At 58.2% G+C, this 22,731-nt stretch overlaps 7 protein-coding genes across 7 annotated transcripts; 2 read left to right on the top strand and 5 right to left on the bottom strand.

The window, feature by feature from the left end:
• Nucleotides 1–1,335: 1,335 nt before the first annotated feature.
• Nucleotides 1,336–5,965, top strand: B0T26DRAFT_822283 (cytochrome P450). The gene is made up of 10 exons (XM_060447414.1): nt 1,336–1,714; nt 1,839–2,081; nt 2,148–2,259; nt 2,355–2,683; nt 2,735–3,135; nt 3,205–3,235; nt 3,313–3,762; nt 3,843–3,935; nt 4,001–4,551; nt 4,620–5,965. Exons 1-10 carry the CDS (start codon nt 1,609–1,611, stop codon nt 5,520–5,522), a joined length of 3,219 nt encoding a protein of 1,072 aa, XP_060300554.1. The 5' UTR covers nt 1,336–1,608; the 3' UTR covers nt 5,523–5,965.
• A 533-nt stretch (nt 5,966–6,498) lies between these two features.
• B0T26DRAFT_638863 (acyl-CoA N-acyltransferase) lies at nt 6,499–7,176 on the bottom strand (the record flags this gene model as incomplete). The annotated part of the gene is made up of 1 exon (XM_060437083.1): nt 6,499–7,176. The coding sequence occupies one exon, from the start codon at nt 7,174–7,176 to the stop codon at nt 6,499–6,501; it is 678 nt and encodes a 225-aa protein (XP_060300555.1).
• A 298-nt stretch (nt 7,177–7,474) lies between these two features.
• On the bottom strand, nt 7,475–9,886 carry B0T26DRAFT_672338 (heterokaryon incompatibility protein-domain-containing protein; the record flags this gene model as incomplete). Its single annotated transcript, XM_060439438.1, has 1 exon — nt 7,475–9,886. One exon carries the CDS (start codon nt 9,884–9,886, stop codon nt 7,475–7,477), a length of 2,412 nt encoding a protein of 803 aa, XP_060300556.1.
• Nucleotides 9,887–10,331: 445 nt separating this feature from the next.
• On the bottom strand, nt 10,332–12,393 carry B0T26DRAFT_847456 (uncharacterized protein; the record flags this gene model as incomplete). Its single annotated transcript, XM_060447606.1, has 4 exons — nt 10,332–10,589; nt 10,655–11,536; nt 11,611–12,016; nt 12,068–12,393. 4 exons carry the CDS (start codon nt 12,391–12,393, stop codon nt 10,416–10,418), a joined length of 1,788 nt encoding a protein of 595 aa, XP_060300557.1. The 3' UTR covers nt 10,332–10,415.
• An 807-nt stretch (nt 12,394–13,200) lies between these two features.
• Nucleotides 13,201–18,028, bottom strand: B0T26DRAFT_695426 (uncharacterized protein). The gene is made up of 5 exons (XM_060441294.1): nt 17,259–18,028; nt 17,047–17,190; nt 16,008–16,944; nt 14,236–15,929; nt 13,201–14,152 (listed from the first exon to the last, which is right to left on the bottom strand). The coding sequence occupies exons 1-5, from the start codon at nt 17,818–17,820 to the stop codon at nt 13,446–13,448; spliced, it is 4,044 nt and encodes a 1,347-aa protein (XP_060300558.1). The 5' UTR covers nt 17,821–18,028; the 3' UTR covers nt 13,201–13,445.
• A 181-nt stretch (nt 18,029–18,209) lies between these two features.
• On the top strand, nt 18,210–20,876 carry B0T26DRAFT_695427 (P-loop containing nucleoside triphosphate hydrolase protein). Its single transcript, XM_060441295.1, has 5 exons — nt 18,210–18,282; nt 18,348–19,258; nt 19,333–19,699; nt 19,780–20,478; nt 20,561–20,876. The coding sequence occupies exons 2-4, from the start codon at nt 18,377–18,379 to the stop codon at nt 20,448–20,450; spliced, it is 1,920 nt and encodes a 639-aa protein (XP_060300559.1). The 5' UTR covers nt 18,210–18,282; nt 18,348–18,376; the 3' UTR covers nt 20,451–20,478; nt 20,561–20,876.
• On the bottom strand, nt 20,746–22,236 carry B0T26DRAFT_638146 (uncharacterized protein; the record flags this gene model as incomplete). The annotated part of the gene is made up of 6 exons (XM_060437002.1): nt 20,746–20,876; nt 20,978–21,038; nt 21,097–21,155; nt 21,239–21,264; nt 21,328–21,924; nt 22,013–22,236. The coding sequence occupies 6 exons, from the start codon at nt 22,234–22,236 to the stop codon at nt 20,746–20,748; spliced, it is 1,098 nt and encodes a 365-aa protein (XP_060300560.1).
• Between the last annotated feature and the right edge of the window lie 495 nt (nt 22,237–22,731).

Genomic DNA, 22,731 nt, shown 5'->3' on the forward strand with positions numbered 1-22,731 from the left:
AGGGTGCTCAAAGCGTGGTGGAAAGACATGCGGGTCAATCGTGCCCACCATCAAAGTGCTCTCTTGTGTTGTTCCACCGTCTCAGCACTGATCCTTGCACAGTTCATGCTGATGGCTACGGTGTGAGACTTGAGGATCGGAATCCCGAAAACAGGCCTCTGTCACCATGCACAATCGCTAGTTATGAAGTCAATGTCAAGTGGCCTAATATTCTAGAAGGTTGAGCTGGGGGTCAGATTCTAGAGGCCGATATCCATGTCACGAGTGCGTGGCGGTGCAACTGGAGGCCGAATATGTCTTGCAGCAATGCAGAAATTGTCTAATTACAGTGTAGCACAGAACGGCGTTGGTCTGAGCTAAGTGGGCATTTAGCTTGTTAAATAATAAAAAGCAAAGAGATGACGGACGAGCCGAAAGCTATGGCATTAGATAGAGAGGAGAGATAAGGGTCGGCGTGGCTACGCAGAGTGTGCAGAGCGACTACGGGAATGGCGCGGTTGAGACGGTGCGGATCAACAGCTTGTCAGCTGTCAGCGCGTGGAGTCAGCGCGTGGAGTCAGCGCGTGGAATTCGATCGTCACGTGTTGGAGCCCGTGAGTGCTACGGTCGTCAGGTCAAGTCCGGCGGCCGCGATGGACCGGACGGAGCTGGAGGACCAGAGCACCAGCGCTGGCCGGAAAACCATCAATAGCAATAGAAGGCGCCGACCGAGAGCGGCGATCCGACGGTTTAAGATAGATTCTTGCTTGCTGCGTCGCATCAGGGTCACCGGCACGGATTTTAATCCTTGGTTAAAGTTGCGCCTGCTGCCCAGGCCCAGAGCTCGCCCCCACAGGTCAGCAGGACATTGACAAATGAATCTGGAAGGGAAGCCACGACGGCGACCAGTGACACCTGGAAAGAGCCGTATTGGTGGCTCGGACAGCTGCCACTGCCTGCCAGCAGCTGCTGCCAGCAACTGTTGCCGCTGCGGCCGTGTGGGCACCTTCCCCTGCAAACCCGGCACAGCTGCAAGCAAATCTCAAATGTCTAAAAGTTCAAGGCAACGCGTATTCGGTGCTCACGCGTACCTACTTTAATTATTTGTTCTCGTTCCCGGACTCGTTCAGCCCGGATTTTCCGGCCTTGACCTAATTATCGCGTATTTAAATACTGTGGGATCCGCACCATCCTTGCAATGTGCACGGCACAGCCAAAATGTGATGTGTTCCGTGGTTGCTGTGTCCGGGAGGAGCGAGCCGCATCCTGATTGGCAGCGATGGCGTTGCACAACCCAGGGGCCGTTTTGGCGTTGGGCTCGCTCTCGTCAACCGGGAGGGGGGGGGGGGGTCCGCGGCCGCCGCTTGCAACGTAATTGCCATCGATCATTTGCCATGCTTGCAGCAATGGACTTTCGGCCGTCGGACTTCTTCATTGCCAAGATTCCTTTGTCGCATTCCACATTTTTCTCCCACCTGTTCTCCTTTTCCTTTTACCTTCCCTCTCGTTTGACGAACTACTGTGTCCAATTTTCGGATCGAACGCTTCTTGTGTCAATACATCCGAGTCAGCGACTTGGTTCATCGTCTTCCACTTCAGCCGGTTTGCTGACGACCAGCGACCGCCCCAATGGCTCCAATTCCGGGGCCGAGGCCTCTGCCGGTGATCGGAAATCTGCTTGACATCAACATCTCGCAAGCCATCGCGAGCATGTGTGCTCTTTCCGCCACTTACGGTACTGTACCCGCACCGCCTTGATATTTCATGCACCGCCTTGATATTTCACGCACCACCTTGATATTTCACGCACCAGCCAGGACATGGCAGGCTGACACGCTGCCGTGGTTCTTGCCAATCAGGGCCGATATACAGGCTTCATCTCGGCGGCCTAGACATGGTCCTTCTCGGCAGCCAGGAACTTGTCGACGAGGTTTTCTCGCGGAAGGACTTTATCAAACAGCCAATCGGCTCGCTTATAACCCTCAGAGCCCTCACCCCAGATGGTCTTTTGACGGCATTTCACGAACAAGAAGAATGGGGCATTGCACATCGCGTTTTAGTCTCCGCCTTTGGACCACTTGCAGTTCAGAAAATGGTTCCTGGTGTGTCTTTGCCGAAGCACTTCTCTCAGACCTCTGATCAAACTTTTAAAACTGATCTCAATATAGAAATGCTTGACATAACATCCCAACTCGCTTTAAAGTGGGCTCGTTTTGGTGACACGACAGCCATTAACCTCACTTCGGACTTTACACGGCTGACACTCGACACGATTTCACTGTAGGTCCAAACCCTTGAATTGGTGGCCGTTTGATCGCTCTGGGGGCCTTGGATCTGTCACTCCTCTAGGCTAGCTGCTGACAAACATTGACTAGCTGCTCCATGGACCTTCGCTTCAACTCGTTTTACAAGGACGATCTAGACCCTTTTGTCGCGGCCTTCATGGATCTTCTCGAGACATCAGACGCGCGGGATCTGAGGCCGGGGTGGCTCAATTATTTCACGTGGACCGAGAATAGAAGGTTCAGCAAAAACATGAAATACCTGCACAAGGTCGCTGGCGACGTCATGGCCCGCCGCCGAGCTAACCCCACAACCAAACAAGACCTCCTGAATACTATGCTCAACGGTGTCGACCCAGTGACGGGCAAGCATCTCTCCGACTCTACAATCCGGGACAACATGATAACGTTCCTGATTGCTGGTGAGTTCTGGTGCGCATTTGTTCCGTCAAACATGCTGACTATCGATGCAGGCCACGAAACAACATCCGCCATGCTTTCATTTCTATTCTATTTGCTCTTGAAAAACCCAGGGCCGTATCAAACACTGCAGGCCGAAATCGATCAAGTGCTCGGGAGAGAACCGCTCACAGCCGAGCATCTAACTCGGCTGCCATACGCCAAGGCATGCCTCAAGGAAGCCCTCCGGCTTCAGCCTCCTATTCCCATCTTTGGGATACAACCAGTGTCATCCGACCCAAAACTTCCTGTGATTGTGGGGAAGAAGTGGAAGCTCAAGCACGCGCAGCCGGTTTTGATCATGAACGACCTGCTTCACCGGGACCCCCTCGTCTATGGCGACGACGCCAACGAGTTCAGGCCGGAGAGAATGCTCGACGAGAATTTCAAAAAGCTCCCCAAGAACTGCTGGAAGGTGAGAGCAACTCGCAATCCCACCACTGTGCTTCCTGGATCCCTGAGCTGATTGCAGTGGTGTGGCTAGCCGTTTGGTAATGGGACGCGTGCATGCATTGGTAAGTGGTGTTGCCTGGGGTCGTGCGTCTCGACACATGCTTCCGTCCCCGTACTAATATGGCCACCGCATCTACAGGTAGCGACTTCGCTCTCCAAGAGGCAATCCTAGCAGTCGCGGTCCTGTTCCAGAAGTTCGACTTCAAGCTTGTCGACCCCAACTACAAGCTGACCATCAAAGAGAACGTAACCGTGAAACCCAGCAATTTGTTCATCTACGCAAAGCTCCGCCCGGGGGTCGACGCAACCGTGTTGTCGAGGGGATTATTCAGCAATCCCGCGGAAGAGGCCGACCGCACCGAGAGTAAGGCGGATAAAAGCGAGAAGTCCAAGGAGCAGCAACGGCCGATATCCATCTTCTACGGCTCCAACATGGGAACCTGCAAAGGCCTAGCCGATAGCCTCGCCTTGAAATCCCGTCGCCAGGGATTTGCTTCGTCCGTGGCTCCACTAGATGATGCCGTGGGCAGGATTACGGGAGAGCATGCGGTGGTCATCATCACGGCAAGCTACGAAGGCGAACCTCCAGGTATTTGACAGCTTCAGATGGCCGGTTCTTGCTGCAAGACGTGGCTAATGTCAAGACAATGCTAATGTTTGTGATGAAAGACAATGCTGTTAAATTCGTCAACTGGCTATCCGAGCCTAGAGATGCCGACGCCTTCAAAGGCGCTCGCTTCGCCGTGTTTGGTTGCGGAAACCGTAAGTCTGTGGTTCCCTTAAGTATGTAGTCACGGTTGCCAGCCACTAACACACCACCGAACTAGGCGATTGGCATGATACGTTTCAGCGGATCCCAACTCTTGTCGGCTCTCTGCTACAGAAACATGGAGCAACAGCTATCGCACCGACAGGCGACGCCGATGCGAGCGAGGGTAACATACTCGGGGACTTTGAAGCCTGGCAGGTGGACAACTTCTGGCCCGGAATTGCTCAGATATATAATTACGACACCCAAAACGGTGTTTCTCGGACTGAAGAGCCCTGGACAAGTGGAGCCTGGGCTGGCGAACGGCTGGAGTTATCCGCACCGTCTTTGGCGCCAGGCGGACAGGCCACAGTCACTGAGATGCTGGTGCTGACGGCTAGCGGCGAACGCCCAAAGCGCCACATGGAATTGAAGCTTCCCGAGGGCACGACATATGATGTTGGTGACTACCTCGAAGTCTATCCTCAAAATACTCGACAAGATGTGGACAGACTGCTGGGAATCCTAAAGACTCGAGGACTTGAGGATCACGGGAGCGGGGGCGATGAAGACTCCTTCCGCTTCTCGCTCACGTCCAGGCTTGAACTAAATCAGCCAGCGACTGCAAAGGTAAGAGAAAATAGGCACCGGTGACAGTTTCGGGCACAGTTTCTGACAAACAAATCAAGCAAATCGAGACACTTGCCAAGAGCTGTCAGGACGAAATGGAGAGAACCCGGCTCGAGTGGCTCGCTAACTCATCGGCCGAGGCAAACCTCGCTTCTCACGCAACAACCTACCGGCGGCCTTCCATCCCCCAGATTCTCGAGCTGTTCCCCTCGATATCAGTACCGGCGACACAGCTCGTGTCAATGCTGCCGCCTCTCCGGCCGCGCCAGTACTCTATCTCGTCGAGCCCGCTGTGGTCAGCCGAGTCGTGCACAATCACGTGGTCACTCATCACGCATCCTCCCATCCACCCCGACATCGCCAAGAACCCGTCGCCCACCGTCGGCCTGGCCTCGAGCTTCCTCGCTGGGCTCAAGGCCGGCGACACGGTCGACATCTCCATCCGGGCCGGACAGGCGCGATTCCGGCCACCCGCAGATGTAGACGCGGCGGCAACCCCCGTGATCATGGCGGCTGCCGGCAGCGGCATCGCGCCCTTCCGCGGGTTCGTGCAGCACCGCGCCGAGATGGTGCGACGCGGCCACGCCCTCGCCCCGGCCGTCCTGCTCGTCGGCTGCCGCAGCCCCGAGGACGCGCCGTACGCGGCCGAGCTCGCCGAGTGGCAGGCTGCTGGCGCCGTCGACGTGCGGTACGCGTACTCGCGTGTCGAGGCTGAAACGCCGCAGGGAGGGCGATATTACGTGCAGGACCGCGTCCGAGAGGACGGGGGCGAGCTGGCGGCACTGTGGGACCGCGGCGCGAGAGTATACATCTGTGGCGGCCGCCCAGTCAGCCAGGGCATCAAGGATGTCGTTAGAGGTATCTACTTGGCCGAGGCGGAGAAGAGGGGCTGTGGCGCTCCGACCGAGCAGCAGGTGGAGGAGTGGCTGGTGGAAGCGAGGCGCGAGAGATATGCGGTTGAGGTGTTTTGATTGTGGCTGTCACATGTCCAAGTGATGATTACATGTACAACCTGTTTATCGTCAGTGTCATAACCAACCCGTTCACACACTTGACTCGCACGACGAAGTCTTAGCATCGCAGCAGCATCAGAACAGGACTCGAGTCTCGGCTCGGTGCCTGTTCTCGGCTTCCTGAGTTAACCTGGCCTCTCTGCTTTTCCATGCAGCGGTGGCGCCAACGCCCAGCTAGCTCAGCTCAGCTCACCCTTATCTGCTCCTACTGTTTGATTGGTTGCTTGGCATAAGACCCGAGTAGAAGTTTTGGACCCGGGTGGCGAGCTAGAAATGCTGGCGGCGGATGGACAAGTAGCGGCGAGCGTTGCAAAGCCTGAGTTTTGTGGCTGCGGAAGAGAAAATTGGTGTAAAACAGCGTTATGCCCCCCCGATTAATTCATTGATTATTTTACATCGGGAGACTGAGCTTGCGGCTCTGTGGGTGATAATATCAAACAGTACGATGCGCTTTGCTATAATACAAAGGATTTATTAACCACAGAATGGAGACCGGAACGAACAAGGTGGCCTTCCAACTCAAGGTGCGTACATACCTTAACCACACCACATGTAAAGTCACCAGTGACAAGCTTTGATGAGACAGACAGTGAAGCCTACTGAGACCAAAGTCAAAACACGTGATAAAGGCCATGAAACCAAGGGCCTGTCATCCATCTTCAGGAAGGAACCCTGATCAAATACCCAAGTCTGGATAAAGGAAAAAATGAAATGAAGAGCACATGAAGGTTCAAACAAGTGAGCGTATGAAATAGTCAGCAAACTGCAAAATTGGCTCTTTATTTTCTGTTCCTTTCTCAATGATAGCCAAAGTAGCCAACATGAACCTAATCAATGCACAATGCATCTATTACCTGAACCTGCCAATGGTATCATAGCCACTATTGATATCCCCATCCATCCCAACCCATAGCATCACATCACGTACACCACATCACATCCCATTAGCCCCCCTTTCCGTCTTCGTCTCCGTCTCCCTCTTTGGCCGCGGCATGAAACACTGCCTATACTCCCCGCCCATGAACTCCACAACCTCAGCAGTACAAAACCCGAACCGCTCATAGAGCCGCGTCCCGTCAGGCGTGGCATCGAGATACGCCTCGACGCCATCAGCATCCGCACGGTCGACGCCCCAGCGGACCAGCGCGGCGCCGGCGCCGCGGCGCTGCAGCGCGGGCGTGACGCACGCGAACTCGAGGTACCAGTGCGGGCGGGCGCCCATGAGCGCGGCGTGCCTGTCCGCGAGCGCGCCGAAGAAGGCGGCCGCGAGCTCTGAGTCGACGGGCCAGGCGGTCCAGTCGAAGGGCGGGTCTTCTTTTTCTTCTTCTTCTTTGGTGGTGTCCGCGGGCGGCCGCCACAGCGCAAACCCCACAAAGGCGGAGGGAGAGGCGGCGGTGAGGTCCTCGGCGACGATGCAGTGTGCGCGCAGGTCGTCGACGGCGTCAGCGGCGAACGCGCGCCAGAAGTCCTGCGACGCGGCCAGCGAGGCAGGGAACAGGCGCGTGTGTATGGCGTTGGTGGCGAAGGATGAGAAGATGGAGGCGACCATGTCGGCGATGTCGGAGGCCCTCGCGGGACGGAGCTGGAGTTGCAGCCGCGGCTGGGGCGCCATGGTGAAGGCGGTGGGTAGGGGGAACTGGTAGAGACAGACAGACTGGCTGGCTGGCTGGCTGGCTGGCTGGCAGCAAGTTCGCGGGAGTATTAGAGCCACGGGATGTAGTTAGAATATCGACTCCGTCTTTATTCAAGAGCAAGGAGATGTTGCTCAGATACACGAAAATGGCGCTGGTAGTTATTTAGCCCGCCTCGGTTCCCCGCATCTGCTGAACGAAGATTACTGTAACTCCCTCAGGTGTCGACATCTCCACATGAGCTTCTCTCCAGCCAATGCCCACGAACCAAAGCCCCGCTTAAATAATCATAACAGGCGTAAACGCGTCCTTGCCGGCGGCAGCCACGAGCTCCGCGTCGCCGGCGCGCAGCTGCCCCATAACACCATGCACGAAGGCCTCCCCAACAAGAATCCGGGGCGGGGGGAGGTTAGCGAGCTCGGAGCCCGGCTCCCACCCGGGGACCTCGGCGAGGTCGACGGAGCGGAACACGTAGGGCGCCCACGCGCCGCGCAGGAACAGCACATCATCCCCGGCTTGCGCCGTCGCGGGGCCCATGCCGAGGAAGCCGCGCCGCGTGACGAACAGGCGGCGCCCCGGCGCGGCCTCGTGGAACGCCTCGAAAAAGGCCAGCCACGACCCGTACCACAGCGCCGGGTCGTTGAGGCCCTTGTCTGATGTCGTCGCGTCGGGCTTGCCTTTGGTGGGTGCATTTACGGCCGGGGGTAGCCGAAGCCCGGCGAATTCCGTCGACGCGTATTCCTCTCGTGACAGCATCGACATGAGAGACGCGCCGAGCTGCCCGTGCAGGGATCGCGCTTCGCAGTAGGCGTCCTCGTCGTGCTTGCTCGCCCAGTCGGTCCGCGCGTCTTGCTTCGCGATGCCCGCGCGCGAGAGGTCGAAATACCAGCGCACGGCATCTGCAAACGACGCGTCGAGACTCGGCGACGCGGACTCGTCTTCCAGGATGAGGGTCCGCCACAGCGCCGTCAGCAGCAGCTCGCCGGTGGGCGGGTAGCGCGGGCCGAGCTCGAGGGCGAGGCGGAAGGTCTCGGCGAGATGGAACGGCGCGTCGGGGCTGGCGCCGCCGTCGCCGCTGCTGAGCCAGTGGGTGAGCGGCTCACCGACGGCGGCGATCTCGTCAAAGTGCACCGCGTCGGCAAACACGCACTCCCTGCCCACGTACATCTCCGTCTCCGTCGGGCGGTGGCCCGGCGAGCGCACGCTTCGCGGCTGCCGGACCTGCAGCTGGTGCAGCGGCTTCGGCGACAGCGGCTCGTGCAGGTTGACCATCCAGGTCGGGTACCGCTTGGCGTCTTTGCGCGTCCCCACGAGCGACAGCGCGTTGATGCCCAGGTCACTCTGGAACAGCGCCACGGCAAACGCAAAGTAGACGGCCTCGACCGGCTTCGCATAGTCGGCGCCGAGCGCCGTCGATTCGCTCCGCGTGACCAGAACCGGTTGGCTCTCGACGTCGGGCACGGCCGGGTCGGCCTCGCGCCCGAGCAGTGACAGGCCGCCGAACACGTAGTCGCGCGGGTCGGTGGTCTTGCGGCCGCGCGCGACGCCGAGCCACTTCTCGAGCGTCCAGGGCCCGTGGGTGGCCGTGTAGTCGCGCGAGTCGAGCAGCCCCGAACGGTTCTCGGTGGGAACGTCGGCCGAATTGAGGAAGGTGCCGAGGCTGGAAGCCGAGAGGACCTGCTCGATGCGGCGCAGGGCGCGCGTGGCCAGGGCGAGCGGGATGTCGACGTCGCCGAGCAGGAACGCGGCGTGGCGGGCGACGGCGAACTCCTGCACAATCCACAGGCGGTCGAACCAGGCGCGCGAGAAGAAGCCGAAAAGCGCGAACAGCTTGGGGAACGCGCGGTAGAAGAGCGACAGGCTGGACACGGCGATGGCCTCGACGTCGTCGTCGGGCATGTTGGCTAGTAGCTCGAGCGCCGGCACGATGCGCGCCTCGAACGACGTCCGCGCCCCGAGCCAGATGGCCACTGTCGACGCCGTCTTGTACAGCTCGCCCATCAGCGCCACCTGCACGCTCTTCTCCTGCGCGTCCTCCTGGTTGATGCACAGCTGGTCGATCCACCAGTACCCCGGGTTCTTGCGCGAGACGGTGCTCAGGGCGTTGTGCAGGTTCTGCGTCACGAACATGGCCTGCCCGTCGCACAGGATCAGTCGACGGGGAAGCCCGTCCAGAGTCTGGCGTGGCGACCGCACCGTCGCCGTCGTCACACGCCTGACCGCCTCGTCAAGCCAGGGCAGCCGGGTCGGGGCGCCCTCGGATCGGTTGACCAGCGCCTTCCACCACTTCGAACCGTAGAGGCGGACAAAGGGGTGGATCAGGTAGCGGGCATCGCGGACCGTGTCGAGAATCACCTCGTCTTCTTTCCACGTGTAGGAGAGCGCGTTGAACGGCGGCGCGCCGGCGATGGGGAACTCGTGGACGGTGCACCTGATCACGCCGGGCCGCCAGATCCCCGCGTGTTCTAGTTTGTCGATCTTGAGGAGACGAATGGCTCGTGGCCTGCCGAGCGCCTGGTACTTGTACGGGACGGGCTGGCTTGTCCGCAGCACCCTCTCTTCGGCAAGCCTGGCGCGCCTGTCTTGAACGGTCCGCGTGAGTGGCACCGGGACGGCGAGCTTCCAGTAGACCCAGCCGAAAAGACGAACGTAGATGGTGCCACGCTGGAGTCGGTTTCTGAGCTTCTCCATGGCCGGTAACTAATCAGAGCCTTGGCTGCCTGGCTCACATTGGGTCTGGTTGGGATCTGGAGACGACGGCCGCTATTGTTAAGGGTCCCTCACGGAAAGTGGCTTACGCGTCGCTCCTGTCGCTCCTGTCGCTTCTGCGCTCCTGTCGCAAGCTTGCCCAAGACTCGCCTTGTCCAGAAACAGCAAATGCGCCAGAACTCAGCGCAGTGGATCAAGATTAGGAGCACGCATCTAAGCTAGAGTGTTCAGCGCCGCGAAGTATCGTTTGCGGTGTGGCTTCGACAGGATCCGGTGCGCGGACGGATTGCAGCGGAAGAAGCGAGACGCGAGATTCACCATTTCTCGTGACCCTCCACGCCGGATGAAACCCTGCCAAGACTCTACTGCCAAGGCCCAGGGTTCGGGTTTTGTTAGATATCTGGGAGGAGGAGCGATATCTTTTGGTCATTGGAGATGCTTTTTTTTGAAAATAAACGTAATTATTTTGATGGCCACGCAACAACCAATAGCAGCAGCATATGCCCACAACTTAAAGCCTTTTGCAGAGCCGCGTGCCGTACTCGATCTGCTCCCAGTCTTCTGTGCCGGGGGTCGAGACGGCGTAGAAGACGCCGGCAGGATCCCACTTCTTCCGCAGCTTGAGCAGGGCCGGATAGTTTGTGCCCCAGAAGGCCTCCTGCCAGTTGGGGATGAAGGGGTCGGCCTGCATGTCTCGTGGTCAGCAAGTGCAACCTCGTCAAATCATGCGAGCAGCTGCGCAAGGCTTACCTCGTTGACGTACGCCGCGCCGCTGGGGGCGGCTTGCTTCAGTGCATTGTCGACAACGTAGGTTAGCTTATACTGGGCGGCGGCCTTGTCGGCAAGCGGCGCATTGCCATCCACAGGAATCACCGTGATGAGCTTGTTGCTGGCTGCTCTGAAGCGCGGGTTCACGGCGCTCTTGCTCCATTCGCTCCTGGGCAGACCATACCCTGCGTTCCAGATGTGGCCAACCATCAACGAGCCGTTGGCAAGGACCGTCTTAAACGCCTCCACAATTCCAGTCGTGTTGTTGGCGATATCGGCCTTGCCAATTGTCCACCCCCCCGTAAGGGCAGAGCTCCCTGCTCCTTCAGTAGCGAACAAGCCCATGTACAGGTCATAGAACGTAGCAAACGTCTTGGTCGATGTCTGGTATGGGACCCCCAGCGCATCCAGCTCGCTGAACAGAGGCTTAACAATCGCCTGGAGCTGGGCGGCAGTCTTCCCGACGCCAACAATGGGTTGGACATTCAGGATCTGACCACCGATTCCAAGCTCATAGTAGACGTATATACCGTTGTCGACAAATCGGTTACTGTAGCCGGTGAACGCTGTAACAGCCTGCCAGAACAGCGTGGTGTTCGCTATGTTGATGTTTAGGGTAATGCCAGTGCTCGGGACGTCAGCAAATGTCTTGTAGGACGCCTCGACAATGACGGCAAACGTAGCAGGCCCGCCACCTCTCAGCCCCCAGAACAGGTCCGAGCTTGTTTTCTCATTGGCGGTCCGGAGTACCCCGTCCGCTGTAATGACTTTGAATTCGAGTGCCGTATCGGCGAGGAATCCTTGTTGATTAGTCAGAGGGCCGTGGCCACCCCCCTGGGGCAGGCCTCCGGCAATACCGACAGTCTATTAGATAGATTCGGAGAGTCAGCACTTGCCAATAATCGGTAACCAAGAAGCGTAGCAAAACTGGGACTCACGCCGCATTCTCCAGTGACCATGACTTTAGGAGGGGTGAGGGCATTCAGCTTGTTCAGCGCATCGAATGCCTGCACACCAGCGCCAACCGTGATGGCAGACCCGGCATAACCACCGGCGCCGCTCCAGGAATCGGTGAAGGAAATCTGCTGAAAGGAATGCGTGTTGATGACGAGGGAGCCCCAGCCCACGCTCCGACCGAGAAAGTCGTGGCCAGTGTTCCGGATTATCAGTCGCAGGTTGTTCTCTCTGGCAAAGTTGATGCCGGCCTGGATGTGGCCGACCGTCGTGGCCGTGATGACGAGAACGGGGTAATAGCCGAGAGTGCAGGTGTCTGACGGGTTGGTGGTTGGCCTGCAGGTGTCATTGGTGAAGTAGGTCCACAAGCCAGCAGCCGGCAGTTCAATCCTAAGTGCGAGACTCAGTACCTGTGTCGAAAAAGACATTGAGATCGCTCACTGGTACTGCTCGGTGCCAAATCCAGCAGTCACGTTTGCGCACTGGGCTGCGTTGTAAGTCGTGACGTTGCCGAGGGGTCCCTGGAACAGATTGTAGCAGGGGGCTCCGGGAGGGACGTCCACCCGCAAGTTTCCGGTAAGGGTCGCGTTGAGGGCATCCCATTGCTGCTTGCCGGGCCAGCACGCGTCGCCGAGATAGCACTTGCATGAGTAGTCGGCGCCGGCCCATTTACGGTGCACCCATTTGCCCCTCTCATTCTGGGATGCTGTGGCGCCTAGGGCAAGAAGTAGCCCGCCACCCAAGAGATTAAAGAGCCGGCTTCCCATGGTGCCGATGATGCAGATGGGGTGTGGCGGTGGGCGGTGGGCGGTGGGCGGTGGGCGGTCGGTGTTGGGCGGTCGGCGGTCAGCGGCAAAGGGGAGGGGAGGAGGGGGATAAGAAAACAGACGGGAGTTGCGGGCGGCCCATCCAACTAAACGGGTCGCTGGTGTCGTCTTTATAGCTACCATCCCCAGGTTGTGTATGGGAAATTTCAATTGGGGCGGGACGGCTCATGGAAACGATCCATGGTTCGAAAAGGAGTTGCAAAAGTCGTGTAACACGCCCAATTCGGGGATTGGCCCGGCCCTAGGCATTTCTCATTTCTGCAAGCAGCCGGAAAAGTCGGTGCAGAAGCGTGCCTGACCCGATGCAACTCTAGAGAGGTAGAGCTCCTGGGCATTCGCAAGAATTGATTGCAGTCCACGGCCCAAATTTATGGCGCCGAGGTAAAAAGTTTCATGCTCATAGGCCGTAGGCGGGCCACAGGATAATTGCTTGGTTCCTGAGCTGGCTTGTCTCCACCTATGCTCTCGGGTCGGCATTTATGACTGCAGGGCGACGGTCGCTGCCAAGAGGCCCGATGCTATGGGCGGCCATCTTGGCCCAACCCGTCGACTTGCTCGGTTGGGAGCCAAGGAGGACCGCCTCGCGAGGAAATTGCAGGGTTGAGTTCGGAGAACTTTTTGAAGGAAGGAGCGGTTGGGTAAAAGAAAGAATGCAGCCCTATGGCCGTCCACGGTTATTATCCGCACTTGCCTAGGTCTAAGGTAGCATCACCGGGTAGTCTACCGTTCCCCGTAGATGGGAAGGAGCGCTGGGCTAAACTGTGGAGTCCCCATGTTCTGGCTCTCGCAACACGCCGGGCTAAACTGTGGGGTCCCGGTGTTCTGGCTCTCGCAACACGCCGGGCTAGCTTCTTAGCCTCCCAGCCGCCTGAAATTTGCCGTTGAGGCAAATACCTGTTTACCTGGGTACCTGACCTATCTGACCATAAACTTTAATTGTAACTAACGGCCTCCGATTCCAACCCAGACTGTTTGGCTTGTGTTTAGTTTAATTATACACACGAAAGAAAAGCCTTCTTTGTCCAGTCCAGCCCACTGCGCACAACGACGGTGAATCTTTTCTCAGCGCTGACAAAGGTTCCGCGGAGTTGCGAATATGTTCGAAGATCTTCAGCAAGCGCGGACTCCTGGCCATCTGTTTCTTCATCCCACGCCTTCCACCCGTCTTTCTTGCTGATCTTCCACTCCATGACCACCGGCGGGTAACTGTTTCCGTCGTCTCCTAGGCCCTCTCCATGGAAAACCCCATCGAGGGCCAAAAGCATAATATCTTTGCTGTCCATCGGCGAAGAGCGATAGAGCAGTCTTGGATTCCGAGAAGCAGTCGAATTCGGGAAGAAGACGGGACTTGTTAGTGTCTGGGCATATGTCACATCTTCCGATGTGTTGTGGCGAGCAAGTGCGACATCGATCCGCACGACTTTGGGGCTACAGGAAAGCAGCGGGAGACACAAATACAGCATGTCGACGTCCCAGTGCGACAGAATGAAAGGCGCCCGGAGCCTCTCGGTCGAGGCCCTGAACTTGTACGTCACGCGCTGAACCGCAGCGCACCTCGACAACAAGCCGGCGTCTCTGCTCTGGCCGTCAAATTCGAAGATGGACAGGAGGACTTGGCACGTCGACCCGACATCGGCGTTGTCGTCAATCAAGACGAGCAGGCTGCGGAGGAACTGGCCACACGGAGAAAATCGAAGTTCTGTGCATGGTCAGTGATAATTGGTCAGTGATAATTGGTCAGGCCATTTAATAGGGAGATTTCTAATAACAGTGGCTACGCACCTCTTAAGATGACAGATGCCGACGCGCCGGCTACGGCAGGGTCTTCGATAGCCAGACGGGAGATCTCGCCGTTGGCCATATCGACAAGCTCTAATTCGCCGAGGCGGCGAGAGAACACGGCAAGCTTTTCACGGGGGTGAAAAGCACAAGAAACCAAGGTCTGGCTGTTCGATTGGTTGTCCCACGGAATCCAGACCGGCTTCTCGCCGTGGCAACATATCACGAGGCAGTCGGATGCATTGGACTTGGGCTTCTGCTGGGGGGTCTGCTCTTCAGAGTCGCTGGCCTCTCCGGAATCGCTCTCCGAGTTGCTGCTCCAGCCCGAGTCAGAGTCCGCGTCCGTGTCGGAAGCTGAATCGTACCCCGAGTCCGTCTCCTGCTTCCTCATGTCGTCCAGGGTCGTATTCCGAAAGTGGAACGCCACTGCTGGTCCACAGCCGGAAAGCACCGGAGTAGACTCTTTCAACAGGCCCCATTCGGTCCTGCCCGACTTGGTCCCTTCGATGTGGAACGACTTTGGTGCATGCAACGCCTCAGACTCTACCCCTCCTTCAGACCGTTCCACCACGAGGTCAGATAAATCAATCGACCACGCCGTGGGGGGTGTGGCTGGCTGGTTTGCCGCCTCGGTAAATCGAATTAGTCGTTTCCTATCCTTTGTCTGGCCTGCTGCGGGCGGAGCGAACGCAATTTGCCCACTCGCCGACGGCTCTCCGCTCGATATCGGAGCGTCGTGCCACTGTGCAGCTGTTTTACTGCTGCCTTCGTACGTCACACGGGCGGATGCTTTTGACTTATTGAAATACACGCTCGACATTGCTGCCTTATGCGCCCCAGGCGGCAGCTTGATAATTGAAACCCGGATGCCCTTCGACATTGTTGACGCAAGCCCCGGGAACACCAGTTTGGCCGCCTGGCCCAGCTGGCACTGATTTCGGGCTTCGGGGTGCAGCACTAGCACCTCGTGCCAGTCCTTGATGAAATCATAGAGCGCCCTGGAGATGTCTTGACCATCAGGCTTATAGAGTTCGACCCAGTGCGGAAGCGGATCGGTGATGTTGTCGTCCTTGCTCAAGTCTCCCGCCTCGAGGCCCAGCGAAAATATGCTGCCGCCTCCTATTCCCGTGTATCGGGCAAAAAGGTGCGGCCGCACATGGACTTGCACGCTAAGGCAGGTTCGGAATGCTTGGCTTCGGAGGAACGACCGTACCTCGGAGAAGAGCTCTTGGTCGTGCTCGACTTCGCCGAGATGTTGAAACCAGAAAGCAGCCGCGTATTTGAGAAACGCATGCTCGTTGTTGTTGGCAAGGACGGCCGGCATGTCGACGTCAGTTTGGTACCGTCGGAACTGCAAATATTTCAAGCAGTACCTCCCGAGCAGCAGGTCGCCTTCTTTCCTGCTGGTGAAGAAATTCCCGAGGTCGGCTCTTCCTGCTGGGATTCCTAGCCTTGATGGGTCTTCCTTGAAAAAGTCAACCACAGACTTGTGCACAAACTTGACCAAAGGACCCGCGTCTGAGCCCTCATGCTCGATTCGGATGAGGGACCCGCCGAGCAGCTTGATGAGTTCAAGACTCGGTACTCGGCCCGGCTGGTGATCGTCGAAGCCCGGTTCCATACGGATAGCCAGCGCATTACGCAGCTCGTTCACCGTTAGAGGCTTGGCGGCAAACACTAGGAACACGAACATACGTCTGCATTTCACGACCCGAGGGGTTAGTAAAGGTCACGGCCGCGTTCGCCGAATCCGGACGACAAAGGGAGTTGCGTACCTTGCAAGCTCGCGCTCGGTATCCTTCCTTCGGGTGAGGCTGTCCAGACACCGAGTGTAGCATCCCGACAGCCCCGGCGGAAACCGTCGGAGCTCCTCGTGGATCTCATCGCTGCAGGTGACGCCGTCGCCGCAGAGCAGCTGAAGCATGAGTCGGGAGTAAAGAAAGTTCTCCTGGGATGCCGCGGTCCAGTATTCGACGCAGTCTTTGCACTTTCTCACAGCCAAGTTTGCGCTGTTCGCGTCGAGGAATGTCGTGATATCGCTCATGACAGTCCCTTTCGCCGGGCGCAGCTCAGTGGCTTGCATCTTCCCCATCGCGGCCTGTATCACTGGCTCGTCGCGGCTGGTGAAGAACCATTTCGCTATCCCGTAGTTCTCGAAGCCCGCGAGCCGACTGAACAAGCGGAGCGCGCCCTGAATGTCTGAGCACTCGTCCAGCCCGTCAATAACAATATGGATGCGGGGCACTTGTTTGAGGAAGCCTTCGACAACATTTGCTGCGATCTCGGTGTCCTGTAGTCGATATGCATGGCGCTGCATCTCACTGTTAAAGATTTCCATCACCTCTTCGGGAACTTTGCCCATGGCGGTGCGCAGCTGCAGGGCGATGGACCGCAGAGCGTTGATGGGCATCCTTCGGGCGCTGTCGTCAAAGGAAAACCGGTAGTAGATGAGCAGCCCCTTTCCCTTTTCCTCGACATACTGTGCCACGGCAGCCGACAGGACTGTCTTGCCTGACCCCGGGGGGGCGGTATACCACGCGACGGCATTGCTGTTCGCGCCGAACCACGTCTTTAAACTAGGCTGGTTAAAGATCCAGCTGCACGTTCCCTCGTGGCGGATCGAGCGACTCTCAGCCAGGTCGCGGCGGAAGAGCAGCTTCGCAGCGTCTTCTCCTGCCAAGATCCACTTTGCGACTTTCTTGGTCAAGTCCACTTTAGTCGTATGTGAGCTTTCTATGAAACATGCCGGTAAGGCACCGGTAAGGCACCGGTAAGGCACCGGTAAGGCACCGGTAGGGCAGACTGTTCACTCACATTCTTGGTTCTGCCTCGACTCGACAGCCGTGGTTGCCTGGGTAAGCGCTAGGACGGCCTGCGAGTTTCTCTGCAGCTTCTCGAGGCAATTCTTCCACTCGGCATCAAGGGGCTTGATCAGCGTGGAGACGGCAATTCGGAAGGCTTTGTTGTCACTGAATATCAGCTCCTTGTGTTCTCGCTGCAACAGGGCCAACCTCAGGAACGCCTACAACTGCGGCTCAAAATCTGGGATGCCCTATGCCAGAAGCTTATGATGGTCTTGTAAGCCTCGAGCAGGAGGCTGTGGACATCGGCCGAATCCGAAAAGGCGACCGAGAACTTGTCGTAGCAGCGCAGCTGTCTCTCGATTTCAACCATGATGTCTACCATCTTGTTGAACACCGACACATGCTGGCTGGCGAGCTGCAGGACGAGCTGCGCCCCGGCAAAGGCGATGCCGACCTCGAACGGCGCAGCCTGGGCAAGCGTGCCGAATATCTTGATCAGGCGCGTGATGCCGTCGACAAAGGGCTCGAGCCGGGCGCAGAGGCGGAGATATTTGCTCTCGTCGCGCCGCGTCTGCTGCAGCTTCTCGATGAACTCGGAGAGACGCTTTGAGCAGACTTGGGGGTCGCGGGCATTGAAAGGCTCGGACCCGTCATCCTCGGGGCCGGCTGCCAGCACCTTTTCGTAGAACGGGCTTTTCTTGTCCTCGCTCTCCTTCAGGTCCGCCACCCACTCCCGCAGGGCACGAGCAAACGGGGCGTCCGAGGTGACGACAGGCGCGGCCATTTCGGCCTAGTATCTCACGCGGGCACGGTGTTTGTACGTCGAGTAGCGAGTCGCGACTTGTGAAACTGGGTTAGGTAAGTGAGGAAGAAAACTCCATGCCCTCGACTTTTGACGCCGAGGTGAACGCTCGACTTTTGACGCTGAGGTGAACGCTGGCTACATGTGGCTGCATAAAGTGCTCGGGCTCATACGACAGTGGGATTTGCGGCGAACCCCCGCACCCATCGGCACTGAGGCAGACGCGGCAGAGGCCGCCGCCAAGGGCGGCAGCCACTCGCAGCTCACCACGACATGCCCGTGGGGGCCATTTTCATGCACCAGCGCTTACCAATAGCAGTTAATCCATGCTCGAGCTTGGTAAGGCAGAGATAGTAGCCCAATAGCCCAAGGGCTAAGAATGCTCACCTTGTCCCCGCATTCAGAATCGCACCGATATACCGTCATATCATTTCGTTCTTCGCCGTAAGTTTCCTCCCACAGCGAGTTTCCTCCCACAGCGAGACACTTGACAGCTTACCATAGCCAAGCTCATCCCTTCACTTTCTGTACCTCCAACATGGCCAGCCGAGGACAGCAATGCGAGGTCCAAATCCGCACTGTCCGTACGAAGGGGACCGACGTCAAGTATGGCCTGAAGAACCTGGCGGCTGACACCAATGGCGCATACGCGCTGGTGCTTGAGAGAAACTTTGACGACAAGAACGCGCTAGAGAAGGCCACGCTACAGATCAACTCTCCACATCTGCTCTCCATCCTGGGGTCCACGGTCAAGTACTACCCAGCCGTGCCCGCCGACTTCAATGTTGCCTTCCAGATGGAGTCGCCCTTCCAGCTGCTGTTCCACTACTGGGACGAGCTGCACGCTGCCACGGAGAGAGACGACCTGAGTGACGAGGCGCGCATGCACCTGAAGCTCCTGCTCGGCTTCATGCAAGCCGACCTGGGCCCGAGCAAAGAGCGCGTCGAGTCGATGCTGAAGGCTGGCTCTATCGGCTTCTCCACCCTGTGGACAATCTTCCGGCCTGGCTCCCTAGTCTATGCCGAGGTGGATGGACACCAATGGATATTGCGCTTGGAGAAAACGGCCTACGAAGAGAGCAGCCGTATAGGCAAGTACGTCGAGGTTCATTGCAGATACACCGACTACGACGGGCAGAACCACGGCCAAACCACCCGCGTCTTCCAGATTCGGCAGAAGCGCTTGTTTGCTGCCGAAAATCCCTGCGGCATCACCAGTCTGCCCGTGTATCCGTTGGACTGGTACCCGGATGGGGAGGCGCTGCAGGATCGGCTCGCCGAAAGAGGCGAACGGTACCTCGCAATGAACGGGGTCCTGGTGAAGGCATACAACGGCCTTGCCAGGTACCTCAAAGACCCTCCCTATGGGTTTTATGACCCGGATATGGAGAGCTTTGCTGGTGTCTGGCTGCCCTATACGGTTCGTATGAGAAATCTTGCCGTCAATTAATATCGTCTCGTCCGGTCTGAAGAGGTATTAATTTTTGGTATCAGGAGACTGGGCGCATTGTCCTCGACCAAAAGACGTTCAAGGAGGAAAACTACCTCGAAGGCGTTTCGGTGAGCGCGAACGACGCGCACAGCAGGTTAGAGCGCATGCTGTGCCCGCCGTACCTGTATGGCTATTCTCTCGCTCTGAAAGACTGGTGCCGGTTCTACATTGATGGCATTTCCGAGATCAGCTGGAACGAATCCGCCCTGGACACCATGGTCCTGTCGCGGGAGCGCAAGTCACTGCTCAAAGCGCTAGTACTGTGCCACGACTTCAAGGACCAGGCGCGAGACGAAGCGAAGCAGAAGGGGAAAGGCCTCGTGATGCTCCTCCACGGCAGCCCGGGAAGCGGCAAGACCCTGACTGCAGGTAAGCGAACGCCTCGAAACTTCTCTCAAAATCCACTACCCGTATCAATGCTAACCAACACACGACGAACCTCTACCCAGAATCCGCCGCCGAGGCAACCAAAAGGGCGCTGCTTACGGCGACGATAGGGGAGCTAAACCGGGACGACATTCCGTCTCGCTTCGAGCGGCGCCTAAAACAGGTGCTGCAGTACGCGACCATTTGGAAGGCCGTAGTCCTGCTGGATGAGGCCGATGTGTTTCTAGAGGGGCGGTCTGAGGCGGCGGGCGTGGCCACGGAGCATAACGCGCTCGTGGCCGTGTTCCTCAAGCACCTCGAGTACTTCTCGGGCATTGTGTTCCTGACGTCGAACCGCGTCGTCGTGTTCGACAAGGCCATGAAGTCGCGCATCCACCTGGCGCTCGAGTACCTGCCGCCTACCATCGACATGCGCCGCAGCATCTGGTCCCAGTACCTCGGCGCCGTTGCCCCCGGCGACAGCGAGATCGACATTGAAGAGGACGTCGACCAGTTCCTGCGCGACGAGCTGAATGGTAGAGAGATCGCCAACTGCGTGAGCACGGCCCGGACGCTGGCGCGCTTCAACAATGTCAAGCTGTCCGTCGCGCACGTCGAGACGGTTCTCGCGTCCAGGCGGGAGTTCGAGAACAGCCTCACTAGAATCAGGGCGAAGCGGCAGAAGGGGGACGGTGCCAAGACCGGGTCGTTTCAGCTCGCGAGAAGGGATACCCTGGAAACAACTGACGAATGAGGGAGACACGGGGCGCATAGAGACGACGGTAAGACCTGGTGGCCGGGATGAAAACTCGGGCTCGTGGCATTTGAATTCAGCTGCATGATTATAACAAGTGTCTTTCCCAGTGTCGTACTCGGGCCCCTGTTACAGATTTGGCAGCCAGTCGGCCTTCTGCAGACAGTGAAGTTGATGGACATGAACGGTACAATTGACATAATCAAGACTCAAGCTAACAATCTCAATGTCTAGATGCCTAAGCACCAGGGCATCGATGTATCCGTACACAACTACTAGAGACCCCTCAAGGCTGTTACACCAAGCTGAAGCGCAGCAAAACCTCGTAATTGGACGAGCTCGCGCCGCCCGTGGCTGAATTGAACGCGGCAACATTTCCGACGGGGTAGAGACGGCCACCGACACGGTAAAGATGGATGGTGGCGGCTTGAAGTTGCTCGGCATATCAGCTGTGGGGGTCATTCTCACACCAAGAGAGTGACCAAGAGGGAAACAAGGACGAGGAGAGGGAAAAAAAGAAGACATACGGGCTCCGCTCGTGGTGATCCAGTTCCAGCCGATCATTTTGGTTACAGTGTCAACGGTCCACTGCACAGCGAAACATTAGTGTACTGATCCGAGTGAAGAAGATGGGGAACGGGCTCACAATATCGGACTCGCGTTTGCTGGCCGGGGTCACGTAGGCGGGGGCAGATCCGGGCGGAGCTAATAAAACGGTCAGCAACGACAACCAAAAGAAACGACCCATATGACGTCAACCAGCTTGAGGCATGAATGCGGTTACGTACTGGGCTCGATGATCGCGACGGAACCACTAGACATGCAGTCAGCGAGGCTGGAACGATGAAAGACAGAGACTGGGCCGGCGGCGACGAACTAGCCGTTCTCGAGCTCGATGACATTAGCCGCGTTGCTGTCCTTGACGAAACCCAGCGCCAAGGGCGCAAAGTCGTCCATGGTGATGCGGACCTGCGAGCCGGCCGTCGCGTCGGCGTCGAGCGTGAAGCTGACGGTGGCGGCCTGCGCCGCGGTGCCGATCGCGGGCCCCGAGCTGTAGTACAGCCACCCTACGTTGTCCAGCGTGGACTTGCGCAGGATCTCGATCTTGGCGCTGCGCTTGACGGCGAGGGGCGCCGCCGTGGCGGTAGCCGTGGCTGTCGCGTGCAGCGTCGTCGTCGTCGTCTCCGTCACGGTCGCGGCCTCGGTCTGTGTCGCTGCCGCGTCGGCGGTCGCGGTGCTTGTGGTCACCGACTGGGGCACGCTGAGGCAGGCGCAGGCCGACGACACGCGCCGCTCGAGATAGGTGGTGGGCAGCCAGGTCGGATAGGCGACGGACTGCCGGGCAGCCTGTCCACGCTTGACGGGACTAATGGTCGCGACTGGGACAGTCGGGGCCGGAACAGTGACGGTGGTCGTGGCGTCGGTCTCGGTGACGGCCTCGGTCACATAGCTCGTCTCGGTGACCGTCGTCACACTGCCGGCATGCAACAACAATTCGATGTTAGATTCTGCTGCTCGCGCCGACCTCGCGGATTGGCTGTCTGGGCAGACACCTGACTCACACGGTAGGCGTCACAGTGGCGCCAACTGTGGACACCGGGAGGGCGAGGAACTCGCTGCAGAAGGAGAGCGAGCCGTCGTTGGAGCCGAGGAGGGCGACGACGGGATCGTCGGGGGAGCAAGCCGGACGGCATCGGGAGCTTCTGGCGGCCACGCCCGAGATTGCGAACATTGCAACAGCCTGCAGCAGCGCCAACGCGCCCTGCCTTTTCCTGGTGAAGACCATGTTGTTGTTGTTGCTGTTGTTGTTGTTGTTGTTGTTGTTGTTGAAAGAGCGACAGAAAGACAAGACCAACAGAAAGACAAGACCAACAAAAAACGAGTGACTGGGCTGCTGCAAAGAGCTGAAGCCGAAAGAGGGAAAAGCGACGAGGTGAAGCCAAAGCCCAAAGCCAGCGCGATGCGAAAACAGCGACTACAGCCAAGCCCCCGATTATTCCTGCTCCCGGCATCCACCCCGGGGGGGCACGTTACCAGGGCAGGGCAGAAGAGATCGGCGGTCTGGTTCTTGGACACAGCCGCGCTACTACCCCTGGGCTCCATACACGATGGCAATAGCGCCATCTAGCGCCGCCCGCTGGGAGCGGCTTGCCCAGGAACAAGGGGGGAACCAGGCACGTCAATTTACCACGGCGCCGCTAAGGAGTGGGCGGGTGGATATTCTCCTGGGGCTTCTCCGCAGGCTGGCTTCTCAGATAAGAAACGTGGCAGGCAGGACGCG

This window comes from Lasiosphaeria miniovina, assembly GCF_030549165.1.
Source record: "Lasiosphaeria miniovina strain SMH2392-1A chromosome Unknown B0T26scaffold_2, whole genome shotgun sequence".
NCBI lineage: Eukaryota > Fungi > Ascomycota > Sordariomycetes > Sordariales > Lasiosphaeriaceae > Lasiosphaeria > Lasiosphaeria miniovina.

What these genes read in the sequence shown, in the direction of transcription:
- B0T26DRAFT_695426 (XM_060441294.1), bottom strand. Translation starts at nt 17,820, where the DNA reads ATGGCCGCGCCTGTCGTCACCTCGGACGCCCCGTTTGCTCGTGCCCTG. An exon ending in GTCGAGGCAGAACCAAGAAT is followed by an intron (nt 16,945 to 17,046) that starts GTGAGTGAACAG and finishes ATACGACTAAAG; the next exon opens with TGGACTTGACCAAGAAAGTC. An exon ending in GGCATCTGTCATCTTAAGAG is followed by an intron (nt 14,153 to 14,235) that starts GTGCGTAGCCAC and finishes GACCATGCACAG; the next exon opens with AACTTCGATTTTCTCCGTGT.
- B0T26DRAFT_695427 (XM_060441295.1), top strand. Translation starts at nt 18,377, where the DNA reads ATGGCCAGCCGAGGACAGCAATGCGAGGTCCAAATCCGCACTGTCCGT. An exon ending in GTGTCTGGCTGCCCTATACG is followed by an intron (nt 19,259 to 19,332) that starts GTTCGTATGAGA and finishes TTTTGGTATCAG; the next exon opens with GAGACTGGGCGCATTGTCCT. An exon ending in CGGCAAGACCCTGACTGCAG is followed by an intron (nt 19,700 to 19,779) that starts GTAAGCGAACGC and finishes ACCTCTACCCAG; the next exon opens with AATCCGCCGCCGAGGCAACC.
- B0T26DRAFT_822283 (XM_060447414.1), top strand. Translation starts at nt 1,609, where the DNA reads ATGGCTCCAATTCCGGGGCCGAGGCCTCTGCCGGTGATCGGAAATCTG. An exon ending in TCCCCAAGAACTGCTGGAAG is followed by an intron (nt 3,136 to 3,204) that starts GTGAGAGCAACT and finishes TGGTGTGGCTAG; the next exon opens with CCGTTTGGTAATGGGACGCG. An exon ending in CTACGAAGGCGAACCTCCAG is followed by an intron (nt 3,763 to 3,842) that starts GTATTTGACAGC and finishes TTGTGATGAAAG; the next exon opens with ACAATGCTGTTAAATTCGTC.